We start from the raw sequence: 15,456 nt of genomic DNA, 5'->3' as shown, positions 1-15,456 counted from the left end.
GCTGAGCCTTGAATGATGTTTACACATTTACTTTTCATATTAAAAATAACAGTTTCAGAATAGAAAAACTAGCCACCATTAATATCATTAGTAAGAACAGTTTAAAACACATTTTAATACCCTCTCATTATCCTACCTATTTTTTAGACTTATACCCACATTACCAGAGGATATACCCATTATATATCATAATCTTTTCCTTTTAAGCCTTATTTTTGTAAAAATCACATGTTTCATAGTCACCACAAGTCCCGAAGTCAATGTCTCTTTAGTTACTTTAGCTGTCTGGAGCTCTTTTTCTAATAGATCCTTTAGGAAGGGCTGATAGGAACAACATTCCCTGAATTCTTAAAAGTTGAATATCCGGTCAGGCGCGGTGGCTCACCCCTGTTATCCCAGCACTTTGGGAGGCCAAGGCAGGCGGATCACGAGGTTAGGAGATCCAGGCTGTCCTGGCTAACACGATGAAACCCTGTCTCTATTAAAAATACAAAAAATTAGCCAGGCGTGGTAGCGGGCGCCTGTAGTCCCAGCTACTGGGGAGGCTGAGGCAGGAGAATGGCGGGAACCCGGGAAGCAGAGCTTTCAGGGAGCTGAGATGGCGCCACTGCACTCCAGCCTGGGCGACAGAGACAGACTCCGTCTCAAAATAAAAAAATTAAAAAATTTAAAAAATAAGTTGAATATCAGTTTTGCTGGATATAAAATTCTGGGCTCCTATTTTCTTTTCTCATGTATTTAAAATATGTTATTCTGTTTCCTTCTGGCTTAAAATATTTCCGGTAGGTTGAATAATGACCCCCAAAAATATGTATGTTCTAATGCCTGAAGCCTGCGAATGTTACCTCCTGGCAAAACAGACTTTGCAGACACCATTAAGTTAAAGATCTTGAGATGAGGAGATTATCCTGAATTTTCCAGGGGGTTCCTAAATGTAACCATTTTTTATAAGAGACAGACAGTGGCAGACTTGACTGTAGAAAGGAAAGAAAGCAATGTAACTATTGAAGCAATGGGAGAAAATGTGATATGATACAGGACTATTAACCAAAGAGTGAGAAATGCCTCTAGAATCTGGAACTAGCAAGGAGATGAGTTCTCCTGAGAGTCTCAAAAAGGAACCAGCTCTGCTAACAACATGCTTCTGGCCCCTCCAATACTCATTTCAGACTTCTGGCCTTCAGAACTCTCAGAGAATAAATTTTGTTGTTTTAAGCCACTTCGTTCGTGGTAATTTTTTACAGCAGATATAGAAAACTAATAGAGTGTTAGTCTCAAAGAGTCTGATGATAATATTTTTGCCTAGATGCAGACAGAACTGGAGAAGCTGAAGCTCCACAGCAACACGATGAGCCAGAAGATCAGGAGCAATGGGCATGAGTTGCACGGCACCTGGCACTGTACTCCAAACTTTAGAGTAGAAAAATGGCTGTCCCTTCACTTTCACCTTCTAAATCTCATGCGAACTTTGACTTGTTGCTACACAGGAAGAGGAATTCTGGGGACTATACTTCTAGCTTGGCTAACTTGTGTTAGTACAAACCCACCACATTTTACCCCTTGTCGACTTGACATCTATACACACCTCTTTAATCATACCTAACCTCCAAATAAAGACAATAGTAAAATGATGCTTCTACCCAATGATGCCAATATCCGTTGTATAATCAAAAACATGTTAGCTCTCTCCCGCAAATAAGATACAAGTTTTTTATCCATCTTTGGATGATGTTCGTTCTTCTAGTTGAGTCATACTCCCTCTTTGATATTCTCTAACTTAAGTGATAAGATATAAAATGAATTACCATTAACACTGTTAAATTAGAATGAAGAGGAATGGGAGAGTGGAAGGAAAGCACTGGCTAATACATAGACAAATATATTCATACCAAAATAAGAAAGAAGCTAATAACCATTCGCCTTCATTTCTAAAATTGGTCATATAGTCTTGGATGGTATTTTTAACTTCCTTTTACCACTCTTTACCCCCCGCCATTGACCCTTGCCAACAGTTCACAGAGCTGGTTTCTTCCAATTTTCAGACCTTAACTTAAACGTCATCTCCCCAGAGAGACCTTGCCTCTTTCCAATTTCAAGTAGACCATCCCATTTTTTTCTCATAGCATTCTGATTTTTTCTTTCAAATTATACATGTTCACTGTTTCTTATTTCTTCATGCCTCTCAAAATAACAATATTTTTGAATGAATGAACAAATTAATTCCTTCCTTTCTTTACCACCCGTATGTACCAATCCCAAAGTGCTATTAGTTTTTTATTCCTGATATATTTCAGATCCATTCATTTCTTTCCAGTCGTCAGCACTCAGCTTCTTATCTGATATCCTGGCTTCTAGCTTCTCTTCAATCCAATTTATACCACTCACTATATTCAACGCTTGGTGAGAAGAAATGATTTCATATTTGTCTTTACATTTCTAGTACCTAGCACTGTAGACACACAATACATACAGTAGAAATTCAATCAGTATCTGTGGATGAATGGATAAAGTATCATTAATTATATAAGTAGTGTATTATAAAATCTACTGGCTCTGTCTCAGGTCTCCTTATGTTACAAATTGACACCCTAGAAATGAAAATTCATAGATAAAATTATTTTAGACTTTCAAATGTCTGCCTTTTCAAAAACTACTATTTATTTGACCACTAATAAAATGAGATTTAACCATGCATGCAATAAGAATTGTTTATTACTTACCTAGAAGAAGTGTGTTTGCGTCAGTGTTCAAGAGTTTAAAATAGTATGAACATGATTAAAGGGATAGAAATAGTATTAATTTAAATAATTAAAATAATTTGGTATATTTTATCAATGCTACTTACTGATGCAACAGTATTTTGAAGTGCATCTAGGTAATGCATGTGTGTTAGGGATACGAAGAACAATAGACATGATAGCAACAAGTATTTGGGAGAGCAAAAGAGATCAAGCTCAGCTAATTTTTACTTCTCTCAAGGAAACAGATGATTACTAAGTACCTAGCACAATGCCTGGCATAGCATATAGTAGAAGCAGAAAAAATTTATTTCAAACGGCTGAGTGTTGATGGTTTTATAATAGTAAGTGAGATTTTCATAAATTTAAAAGGCCATGTTGCCTTAAGGAATGATCATAGGATTATAGAATGTTATACCTTGAAACTGATTATAAGGGGAGAATACAGATTGTCATATCCTAAAAATTACTTAAAGGGTGTATGTCCTTGTTAATAAATAGTTCATCCTAAATGACAATAGAGCACTGGACTGAAATGACCTTTAGAGATTACCTTCTGCTAATATTTCTACAACTTTGGGTCTTCCTGTTAATTACTTTTGTATTTTGTTGTTATTGTTCTTTGTTTTTAACCTCAAGCCTCAAATACCAAAGAAGGCCAAGATCGTATAAATCAGGAGAAAAATCAGGTCTTATGTCCACAGCAATGAAGAGCTGTATTTTCTCAGCATTGGCAGGACTCCAGGGAAATCCAAATGCTAAAAGTCTGTATTTCCGCTCCTAACATCCCTCTGTTCCCTCCAGTAGATAAGCCACAAGGATATGATCAAAGTCAATCAGTTCCATTGACCAAAACATTGATCAAAGCCCATTTTAAAATCATGCCCCATGAGACCATGGCACCAGATTTCTCAAGGGCTGTGGCATAATGGTAGGATACTCTGAGCGCTCAATCTCCTCTTCCTAAGGCAGTTCCCTCCCTGAATGCTACTCCAGTTGTTCCCCAGGCCCTTAGTCGGAACTAGAGGGCCTTACATTCCATGACTCAGGGTCAAAACGGGCCATCTGACCAGCTTTCGGGGATGGAGGGAAGGTAAGGCATTAAAAGTGTTCATGTGCCAATTCTGCTAGGTAATATTGACATTTACATTTTAACAACATCTTTCCATGCTTTGATCCCGTGGAGTGAATGAGTGGCTACAACAGCTACAATGGCTAGTTACAAGGTATGCTGCTAAGGAAGGCTCCAAACCATCCACATACTCCATAAGGAAGGCTACTGCAGGAATAAAATTCCAAAGGGCTGCCAAAAAATTGCAGGAAAAAAACATATTTAAGTAATAAAAAATACATGTATAGAGTGGTTGAAATCCTCAGGGATTACTTCTTGGTGCTCATAACATTCCATTTGATATTTTAAAATGCTACTGAAAACCACCCCAGTATGGTCTTTATTAAACATTCACTTCTGAACTTAATAAGCTCTGTGCATACCTTTTGCAAAAAGTATTATAAACTTGGTTGTTATGTTCTTACAACATTTCTTTTTCTTATTCTCTTCTAGTAAAAGTAATTCAAAGCTTTTGTTCAACTGATAGAAAAAATAAGGTATTTTTATGAATTGGGCCAAAAGGGAAAACGGAAAAATGTTTATGCCTTTACCCAACATCATGAACCAGGAGGAGGGACTTGCCAAAGAGGATAGAATGTTCTATTTTGAGCATACTAAGTAGAAGAGCCCATTACATCCATACAGAGCTGCCCAGAAGCAGAGTAGCAGTGGTTGAAAGTGTGGTCTTGGGTGTTAACTACCCTTGATCTTGAATCTAAGCCCCACCATTTAGTAGCTGCATGCGTTTAGACAAGTTCACCTCTCAGAGTCTCAAGTTTTCATATGTAAAATAGGAATTATACCACTTACCTCAAAGAATTGTTGAGACAATAGAAATAACAATTTATATAAATGGCTAATATGATGCCTGGCACAGGGAAAGAACTCACTAAATGGTATTTTATTACTAATAACACAAGTGATTACAACAAATGAGGCACTGGAGTAGAAGACATCTGAGCTGAAAAATGGTCTTAGGTATTGCTGATGTGGGAGCATTGATTGAAGGCACAAGAATCAATGAGATTGGCAAGGGTATAGAGCAGAGACCACAACTCAAATGCCTGAGGGACTTCAGCAGTGAGTTGGTGTAAGTGCATGTGCACATTGTGTGGGTGAGGAGAACTCTTGGGAAATGGAGTGCATGGAGTCTCCTTAAAGAGGGAAGCTGCCACTCTGTTTGGGAAGGTTGCTGCCATGCCAAAATTGGGCCCAGCATCACCAGATCTCCTGTTTCTGTTTTTGGTTTTGTTTTCAAAAAAGATCAGAAATTTCCCGATATTTAAATATCAGCTACTAAATTCAACTTAATAAACAGATGAAACACAGACATAGGCTAGACTGTGGCTCATTGGCTGCCAGTTTGCAGTTTCTGCTGTAGAGAAAGAATAGGGCTGAGAGTAGAGTCCTGAAGTACACCAGCATTAAAGGGGTGGCAGAGAAAGAGGAGGGGTGATGAAGACTAAGAAAGGCAGAGAACAGGAAGAGAAAGAGAAGTCCAGAAAAGGGTGAGGTCAAAAAAGCTGGGGAACAGAAGTGTTTTAAGGAGGACAACGTCATCAGCACCATCAAAAGTAGCACAGGGATCACTGTGGCCAGACTATGCTACACAAACCCATTAATAGTTGTGACCTTTTATTGAGACAGCAGATGTAATTACCACTAAGGAGAGGGGACATAAGAAATCATCCAGGGTTAGAAATAAGGTTCTGAGGAAAGGAAAAACAGTACATGGTAGAACTCTATTTAAATCAGTCTCTCTTGAACCATGAAGAGGGACTCTAAGGACCTCCAGTGAGCATCTTTTCAAAAGCAAAGATGGGCTTTGCCACCTCAACCATCCCTCAGATGTGTCTTTGATGGCTAAAACTGGAGGCAAGTAGGAAACTGGAAAGCTTGCCCCGTCCTCCCCTCTTCAGAGGATGAGCTACTCAGAACATGGAGAAGACAAGGATAAATGAACACTCCAACACTCTCACCAGTAGTGAATTCTGAGATCTTTTATTTGTTTCCATGTAAATAGCAATATTACTATTAACTATATTATTAATATCAATATTAATACTCTCTGAGAGCCAGGAAAGCACTAAATACAAAATTATGGCTTAAAATAGGGGACCTGCCCAGTATACTTAAGAACAAATTATGATTTGGATCGGGATTGGAATCCCTTAAGCATTCTCTAAATAGAAAATATCTAAGTAACAATTGATAACTGCTCTTGAAGGACTCACAAAGATGGCTGAGGAAGATGTAAGCTTGTCCAGAAAAAAATACATTCAACATAGTAAAGGAGAAGGTTACACTCCTTGACTCATAGCAACAAGAACATAGACATTTAATATGTGCATTCACAGATAACACTGTAAGCATAAGATTCTAAACTGTTAGATATTTAACATTCCTCTCATTTAACAGAAAGAAAAGCAAGACCCAGAAATGGGAAATGACTTTCCTAAGGTTACATGGCTAGTTAGTGGCTAAGTCAAATTTAAAATTCTGATCTCCTGACTTTTCATTCAATTCTTTTTCCACAAAACTCTGCCACATATATAGAAGGGTTAATTCTCCCTGTGAAGGCATGACTTACAGGGACTGAGACACACACACATATTTTTGATGGAAGGAAGGTGGAGTGAGGCTGGTGCATAGCAGAAATATCCCTGTGTGGTTGCAGAGGCCAACATGGGAAGAGCAGGCCAGGTGCACCCAAAGCGAGTGAGCACCTAAGAGAGGGGACCATGACATCAAAGACAAGCAACACACACAACATATACTTAGGCCTGCATGTGCACTGCACATCTGTGAGAAATATAGATAAAAATTCCAAACTTAAAAATGAACCATGCATTTTCTTAAATATTACCTATAGTCATAAACGTTTACTTTTTCGGATATCACTCACTGAGTAACTGCAATTTTGCAGAACATGGTCAATAACAAAAAGTGAAATACACACACACACACACACACAAACACACACACAATCTTCTGAGTAGTGAAGCCAGATATCATTGAATATCTGTCTCAGAATGATTCTTGTAAATGTAAGTATTTAGCCCAGTGCCTGGTCCACAGTAGGCCCTCCATAAATATTTAGCCATGATTATGATTCTGTGAGTGCCTTGGCAGCCACTCAGAACTTGATTCCTCTTACCTTACCTACAATTTCTTCTATTTAGCATTTTTATTTACCTTCCTTCATAACAGATTAAAATAGAGGGATGGGAATATAGTTGAAGATGTACTTAAGAGGAAATAGAAAACAGGAAAAAAAAATCCAACTGAGACCATTTAGTGTAAGGGCGAACAGCCCTCCACCTTTCTGGAGATTCTAGAGATAATTGTAGCACAGTACAATTCCTTGATAACACAGAATCATCCAGAAAGATTCTGTGATGTTGTATCCTCTATTTAAAATGTCAGGGAACCATGTGCTACAATTTTAAAATACATATCTCAAAAATTTATGTTTATAAAAGGTTTGGCACAGAGAAGTTACAAATCATCTGGAAAGTTGACATGAAAAATCAGATTGTCCACAGCGCCATAAGCATAACACATTATATCAAGTTAAGGGGACATTTCAACTAAACATAAGGGGATACTATTCCATTGAAGCCCTGGCATAGGCTGATTATAGACCCTTCTAGTTTCAATTATCAGTGTGAGACTATATATGGTCTATGGTATTTCTAGACAGAGATCATTATTTTTCATAAGGCACAATAACTTCTTAGTGCTATTTGACATCAAATTGAATTTGATAATAGGATCACTTCATTTCTTGAAACCAGCAATGTTTCTGTGTGTACAAGACATGGAGCTGAGTGTGTATCTCAGCATAGGCAGGAGGATGAGCATGTGTTGCTTTGCCTGTCTGTGGCAAAGAATGTGTTTTCCTCCCCAGGCTATTAAAATCCGTACTGACTTTTACCCTGAGATGTCCAGTTCCCTGCTATCCTGTACAGTAAAGCTAACCCTTCACAATAAGTTATCTCACTCTCCCTGTATACAAGAAAATCTCTCTTAAGTCACTGATTCGATTTTTCAAAGCATCACATCCCCAGACAGTTCTTTGAAGGGAAATTTCTATTAACTATGTTTGGAGGCTGGGAAAGCAAAATGGTAAAGAAAAAAAGCACGTGGTATTTCTTAGACGGCTCTCTTCAAGTCCTGATTTTTCACAAGCTGATTCTTCTTTTGAACCCCCACCAAATGAGAAAGTTTAAATTTAGGCAATATGCAAACTGCAATCAATTTAACCTTGGAGAGGCCGCTTTGGCTTCCAGGGGTTGGTTCATACCACCTTTGGCAGATTCATAACCCCACTCCTTCACTCCTTGCTCCTCTTCATTTTGATAATGCCACACACATGTCAAATTTCCAGCAAATGGTAGTCAGGTACCGTTTTCAATGACATAAGTTTATTATGACAATTGCCTGACCAATAGAAACAATGCATCTTGAAGAAGAGGCATCTATTTTTTCTTTCTCACAAAGGTGCCTAGTAGGCTCAAGGCAATCTTGGGGTGTGATGGCTAGGCGATTTAGAAAATATAAGGATAAATAAGATTAACTGGTATATAAAATAAGTTTTAAATATCCCTGAGGGGTGGGGGCGGGAGGGCCAGGATCTGCTTCTTGTCACATCCCACGTGGCTGAGCTGGGAGGCTCCTTCACTTGCAATGAAGAATCCATGCCCTGTCCACCCCCAGCTTGGTGTTCATGCTGGTGCCTGGTTTTAGATATTGCCATCAGCCCCTCAAAGGACGCAGAATTCACCAGGATTTTGATGGATAAGAATCAGTTCTCCGCCATTCACATGGAAGTCATCCAGGGAGGTATTGTCAGTGGTCACATTCAAGTAGACTTTGTCTTTGTAAGTCAGAGAGGCCACCATCAAGGAGTTGACAGACCTGACCTTCTTCAGTTGGAAGAGGGGCTCCTCATCCTTCTGGTAATGAAGGCTAATGTTGACTTCCTGGGAGAAGTAGCCCTTCAGGGAGATGAGATAAAACCCATCACAGTTGATGATGACTGAGTTGTTCTGCACCTTCATGACTTCATCCTCCTTTTGGGAAGTGAGGATGAAACCTTTCTCCTTCTTATATTCTAGGGAGGATAGGGGAAAATTTGTTTAATTAATTCCTAAGCATAGAATTGGGCAACAACCTTCCAATACATCTGGAATCAGATGAAGAGAAAGTGATAGGGAGAGATTTTGAAAAGAGTAAAAGCAGTGAGCCAAGATCCCGCCACTGCACTCCAGCCTGGGTAACAGAGCAAGACTCTGTCTCAAACAAAAAAAAAAAAGAAAAAGAAAGGAGTAAAAGCAAGAGAGCACTGTGTTTCTACCTGCAGGGTGGAAACTGCTTTACCTGTGGAATGGAAGAAGAGGCAATGCTAACACTAATGCCCAACAGAGTCTCAGATGGGGCTGAGATTCAGGAGCTGAGAGATTACAGAAATTGTCACAAAGCACCTATAGCAGGACAGGTGGTTTCAGGGTTTCCCCAATTTTTCAGAACAAGGATGGATTGGCAACTTCAGTGCCTCCTTTCTGGCTCAGTGGATGAACTATGGGCAAAGGGTTGCAGTGGTGCCCCATGCCTTAGCCCTGCACACTACCCATACTCTGAAGCTTGACTCAAAGCAATTGTTTTCAACTCTTGCCTTTCTGTCATCTGACCATGAAATGCAAATTTTCCACATGCCCCAGGCATTGGACCTATCCACAGCAGTTACTAGTGGGCTTTGTTAGCGGTCACTTAAGTTTAATAATACAACTGTGCACACCGTATCTGTGGATTCAGGGTGGGCTCTCAAAGCTGCAGGTGGAAGAGCTCAAGGGCATATACTTGCTTCTCTTCTCTACCTCCTATTGCTAGTTTTTCCCGGAAGGTACTTTGGGAAGAGTCACTGCCACAGGAGAAAGAAAAGGAGGAAGTGGAGTAGGAGGCAGTGATAGACTTGGTTGTTTTGTGCAGGGCCATCCCAAGCGCAAGCCAAAAAGCCTGAACTTCTTTTATTTCCTTATTAGCATTAAAATCATCCTGAATAGCCAAGTAACCACATCTTGGACACACACTGTTCTGGCCCATGTTCCTTTGTTAGGCAAAAGAATAGGTCCCCACCGCTAGCCACAATTCAGTAATTCTTGCTTTGTACCAGTCCAGAGGGACATACTTTTGAACTGAAAAAGGGACCACTTATGGAGGGCAAGAAATACTTCCCTTCCCTCAGGCTCAGGAGAACTTAACTAAAAAATGAATATTCGTGTGGAAACCACTAGGGGTTGTGCTAGCACTAATCATGGACCCAAACAATCCTCTCTCTGGAGTCGAAGTTTTTATTCTATCAAGGGCTTCCCCCAACTTTCATTAAGGTAAACTCTTGCCCCAGAATACAATTAGCAGGCAATAATGGGTCTTACAGTCAGACAGACTTGTAAGAAGTAAAGCCTTAGTTTCCCTAAGAAATGGAAATAATTTCTACCCAGAAGGTTCCTTGGAGGATTAAATGAGGAACATAAAGTGATTAGTACAGAGACAAGCACATATTTGATGAATAATTAATCCCCTTTTCTCTTCATACATCTGTATCCCTAATGAAAATAATATGCAGGCTACAACAATCCTGGGATTTAATTGGAATTTAATTCCTTCCCTTAGGAAATGAAGAGATCTTGCGTTCTAGAGGAAATTAAGAGACTGAAGAGAAGATTCTTTCAAAAATATGAATCAATTAAACTTTTGACAATACTTACCGGTAAATTGTACTTTGATACTTTGAATTCGAGGATACCGATGTGATACCTGAGGGAGGAAGAAAGATATATTCTTAGGAAAAAAACATGAACAAATGAAATTCGCAAGTCATATTTAATGGAACAGTGAAGCAGAAATGCAGTAGCCTGTAGAGAAAACAAAAACAACAGAAGACTTGACTTTTTGTTGTTGTTGTTGTTTTGAGTCAGGGTCTCACTCTGACACCCAGGCTGGAGTGCAGTGACACAATCACGGCTCCCTGCAGCCTCCACCTCCCTGGGCTCAGTGATCCCCCCACCTCAGCCCCCTGAGTAGCTGGGACTATAGGCACGCACCACCACACCTGATTAATTTTTGTTTTTTGGAGTTTTTGAGGGGGTAGAGATGGGGTTTTGCCATATTGCCCAGGCTGGTCTCAAACTCTTGACCTCAAGCAATCCTCTCACCCAGGCTCCCAAAGTGCTGGGATTACAGGCATGAGCCGCCATGCCCGGCCCTGACTTTTTCTATGAAGATTGGACCTAGACTTCCACCTGCCCCCTTGCTTTTCCATAATATCTCTTAAGATAAATTAGGACTATTGTGCTCCTTCATGCAAGTGTCTGAGATCTGTCCGCATTTCTGCCAAACTCTTCTTTGGTATACTGTTTTGTCTCACTGTGCCCCAATTTCCCATTTTGGATAACGTAGCACTATAGTCATATTGTTAAGAAACCTATTCAGTCGTAGAGATTCCCTCATGGAGAATGCTGTGTTCAATCAATCCATCATGGCCACAGACTCCCAGAATGCACTGGGAGGGAGTTCTGGAAGCTTCCTGCATGTCTGGTCTTTCACTTTAACGCGGGAGTAAAAGCATCCTATTTTCAGGGGACAAAGGCAATAAAAACTGTCCCAATCCTACAGAGCTCAATATATTTGGTGTAGCTTTTTAAAACATTGGATCTTTCTCTTCAACAGCTTAAAAAACCTAACTTGAATTAAGTCAGTATTCAATTGCTAAAAGAGAAGTAAAACAGTGAAGACAGGAAACCTGATAGATAAAACTTTTACAGTACTTTTGTGGTTAAAAGAACAAAGAAGCTCAATATGGAACCAACTCCGAGATCTCTTAAGTAAAAAAAAAGTTGGGGGGGGTGCAGAATTATACATAAAATATATTGCCATTTGTGTTAAATAATAATAATAACACCTGTGTGGGCATTGAAAGAATATACAATACATTAATGTATCTGAAAGAATACACAAGACACTAGTTGCAAATGTTGTCCCTGGAGAAAAAAATTGGAAGCCTGAGGTCAGGAGTAGGATTGACCTCTACTTTTCATGGTCTAATTTTTAAAAAAGTTTTGTGCCATTTGTTTGTCTTATCTACTAAAAAAGAAAGTAGAAAAAAATGTCTGCTGGGCACGGTGGCTCATGCCTGTAATCCCAGCACTTTGGGAGGCTGAGGCGGGTAGATCAGCTGAGGTCAGGAGTTCGAGATCACCCTGGCCAACATGGTGAAACCCCATCTCTGCTTAAAAAAAAAAAAAAAAATTATCCAGGCATGGTGGCACATGCCTGTAATCCCACCTACTTGGGAGGTTGAGGCAGGAGAATCACTGAAACCTGGGAGGGGGCCAAGATCGCCCCACTACGCTCCATCCTGAGGGACATAGGGAGACTCCATCTCAAAAAAATAAAAGCCTATTATGCCTGCCAAGAACAACGGCTCTTCCCACAAGCTTATTTTGGCATGACGTCCTAATCAAAAATGTGAAGACGGATTTGTTTTTATGCCCTGGGTAGGGGAATTCCTGTTTCCCACTCTCCTGGCACACTGGTAGCTTCAGTCAAGCATATTCCACTGGCACCTGCCCACACAGATGAGGAATTCCCTACTTCTATTACAAGTATAATCATAAGCCTTACCAGCTAAAACCAACAGGCAGCATAGGAAGAATGGAGAGTCATTCTGAGCCCTGCCAGGGACTGGGCTGCAGGAACAATATGAGTTCAATGTGCTGAGCACATGGAGAGAGGCACTGACTTGGGTAGAAGCAGGAGTCTTTAGCTCTCCCCCTTCTCTGTACTCTTCGTGGTGTGATAGCTAATTAGTGCCCTTCGTGCTTAAAGGCAATGCTCTGGAAGAAAACCTGTCAGAAGGCAAATGACCCTATGACCATAGTTTCCTGGGTAAATAAATGTTTCCACTGCTCTCTGGGCTAAGTGCCAGCATGAATTGCCACGTGCTAAAGTTAGAAAGAAGCCCTCTGTGGAGTGGCACAAATAGCACAGGCCTCAGCGTGCAGTGACAGAGTGCTAATGCCAGGCAGGCAGGCACTGTGCCAACTTAAGCAAGTTTCATAATCTCCTTAGATGGCAGTTTCTCATCTTTAAAAGTCACTAGAAGATCAGGGGCATTCCTTTCAGCACTAGCTTTCCATGATTTAGATTTTAGAAGTTGTGACTTTAAGTTTAATTTAATAAAAGAGAAAAAAACATAAAGCTTCCTCATTCCCAAATTTGCTTTCACTCCCTGATCTAAAAGCCCTTGTGATTTGATTATTTTGACTGACTTTGCAAAGATCTCCAAAAATATCCTGCAACTTAAGGAATGTTCCAACTTTTTGAAGTGCCCTGATGAAGTAAGGGTGGCAGTGACCAAACAGACATTCCCTGGGACCATGATGCTGACAGGCAGTGAGTGAGTAAAGCACATGTGACTTCCTCCGTGTTGGAGTCTAGACTTCCAGTAGATCAACCTGGAGGAAGCTCATCTACTGGAACTCCAGACTCAGGCATCCTGTTCCTTCTCCTGAAGGTCACATAGGGGTAGAAGTTTGCATATCCTCAGAAGTCTCTTACTAACATCAAGTTTAGGCAATGTTGTGAAGTAGAAAAAGATGGTCCTTCTTCTTGTTTGTTGGCCTTCCAACCATCTTCCCCCTCATCCTCCATACCTGATGACCTCATGCTGACTACCCCAGTGCCCAGAGACACCCCCACAGTGCCCAAGTCAAAGCTCTGAAGAGCCTGGCTCCTACCTCATTGTCAAGCTTTATTGCCACATATATCCTTTCTGTGTCTAATGATCCAGCCAACTATTTGTTCTGATCTCCTTGCACTTGGGTAGGCAGCCTGGTAGGATGGCACAAAGAGCATAGACTTTGGAGTCAGATTTAGTTCAAACTGTGACTGCTCTGGTTCTTTGAATTTGGAAAAGTTATAGCATTTCTTCGGTTTAGCCTTTATACATGTGAAAATAAGACATAACACTGTGAGCGGAACTTTCCAGAAGATGAACACCAAGTTTAGATAGGATAACTTAAAGCATCCAGCAGTTTGCCAGCACATGGTACATGGTAAGCATTTTAAAAATGTAGGCCGGATGCAGTGGCTGACGCTTGTAATCCCAGCAGTTTGGGAGGCCGAGGCAGGCAGATCACATGAGATCAGGAGTTTGAGACCAGCCTGGCCAACATGGCAAAAGCCTGTCTCTACAAAAAATACAAAAATTAGCAAGGCGTGGTGGTATGCACCTGTAATCTTAGCCACTGGGGAGGCTGAAGCACAAGAATCGCTTGAACCCAGGAGACAGAGGTTGCAGTGAGCCAAGATCACACCACTGTCTCCAGCATGTCCCTCCATCTGTCTCTGCCCATTAAAATCTTACCATCTTCAAGGCCTAAATCAAATCCTTGAGTTTCAGTTTCTGTATTCCCATACAAGTATTTAAAGTCACTCATTCACAAAGATGTTTATAGCAGCTTTGTTCATAATTGTCAAAACTTGGAAGCAGCCAAAACGTCCTTCAGTAGGTGAATGGATAAATAAACTGATACAACCATACAATGGAACATTATGCAGCACTAAAAAGAAATGAACTATCAAGCTATGAAAAGACATGGAGGAATCTTAAATGCATATTATTATACAAGAGAAGCCAATCTGAAAACGGTATATACTGAATGACCTAACTATATGACATTCTGGAAAAAGCAAAACTATGGAGATTAAAAAGATCAGTGGGTGCCAGGGGTTAGGAATGGGGGAGGAATAAACAGGTAGAGCACAGGGTATTTTTAGGGTAGTGAAAGCATCCTGTATGATTCTGTAATGGTGAATACATGTCATTATATACACTTGTCAAAACCCACAGAATGTACAGTTAACCCCAACATTAAAAAAACACTCTATTGACTGATTATACTGCCAGTGAATACAAGTCTTATCTCCTCTACTCAAGACTACTTAGCTGTGTGACCTTGGGAAAATTGCTCCTCTACTCAAGACTACTTAGCTGTGTGACCTTGGGAAAATTGCATTTATCTTGCTGATTTTGTTTCTTAATCTGTAAAATGGAGATAGTAAAAATCTGTATATCAGAGAGTTGTAAAGTTTGAATGAAATAATATATGTCAGTGATCAGGACCTGTCATGGAACATTGCAAGAAGTTAATAAACATCAGCAATTATTCTTGGATGCACATGGAAAACAATATCCATGTCATGTTCATAATTTATTCTACATAATACTGTATAAACTGTATGACAACAGAATGAAGGAATGGATTAATGAAAAAAACAAAGACTAACAAAGTTATCATATCAGTGCTCTGATTCCCTGTACCTCAGAGAAACAATACAAAAGAATTTGGGTTTTATGAGAAAGGTTGACAGAAAACAATCAGAAGACATTTGGTCTACCCCCACACATAGACTTAGTGTTTTGTATATCAAGAAAAGCAAAATCCCCAGATCTTCTCCACATACTCAAAGAAAATAGAAAATATCAAAGGGCCAGGGGGCTTCCATCTAAGCACAGTCTATAGAATAAAGCTTCTTCAATCT

General features: G+C 40.0%; 1 protein-coding gene across 23 annotated transcripts in view; it reads right to left on the bottom strand.

Annotated features, from left to right (window-relative positions):
* Positions 1-5,831: 5,831 nt before the first annotated feature.
* The window catches only part of TNFSF4 (TNF superfamily member 4), a 304,161-nt gene continuing 294,536 nt past the window's right edge, over positions 5,832-15,456 (bottom strand). For all 23 annotated transcript variants that reach the window (XM_063811302.1, XM_063811290.1, XM_063811357.1 and 20 more), the window contains 2 exons: positions 10,620-10,668; positions 5,832-8,965 (listed from right to left, as the gene is read on the bottom strand). In XM_063811302.1, the coding sequence (XP_063667372.1) occupies positions 8,616-8,965; positions 10,620-10,668 (399 nt within the window). In that variant the 3' untranslated portion in view covers positions 5,832-8,615. The remainder of the gene's footprint in view (positions 8,966-10,619; positions 10,669-15,456) is intronic.

Source organism: Pan troglodytes, chromosome 1, assembly GCF_028858775.2.
Source record: "Pan troglodytes isolate AG18354 chromosome 1, NHGRI_mPanTro3-v2.0_pri, whole genome shotgun sequence".
Taxonomy (NCBI): domain Eukaryota; kingdom Metazoa; phylum Chordata; class Mammalia; order Primates; family Hominidae; genus Pan; species Pan troglodytes.
Note: the sequence above shows the minus strand (reverse complement) of the source record. Positions and strands in the feature narration are given on the sequence as shown.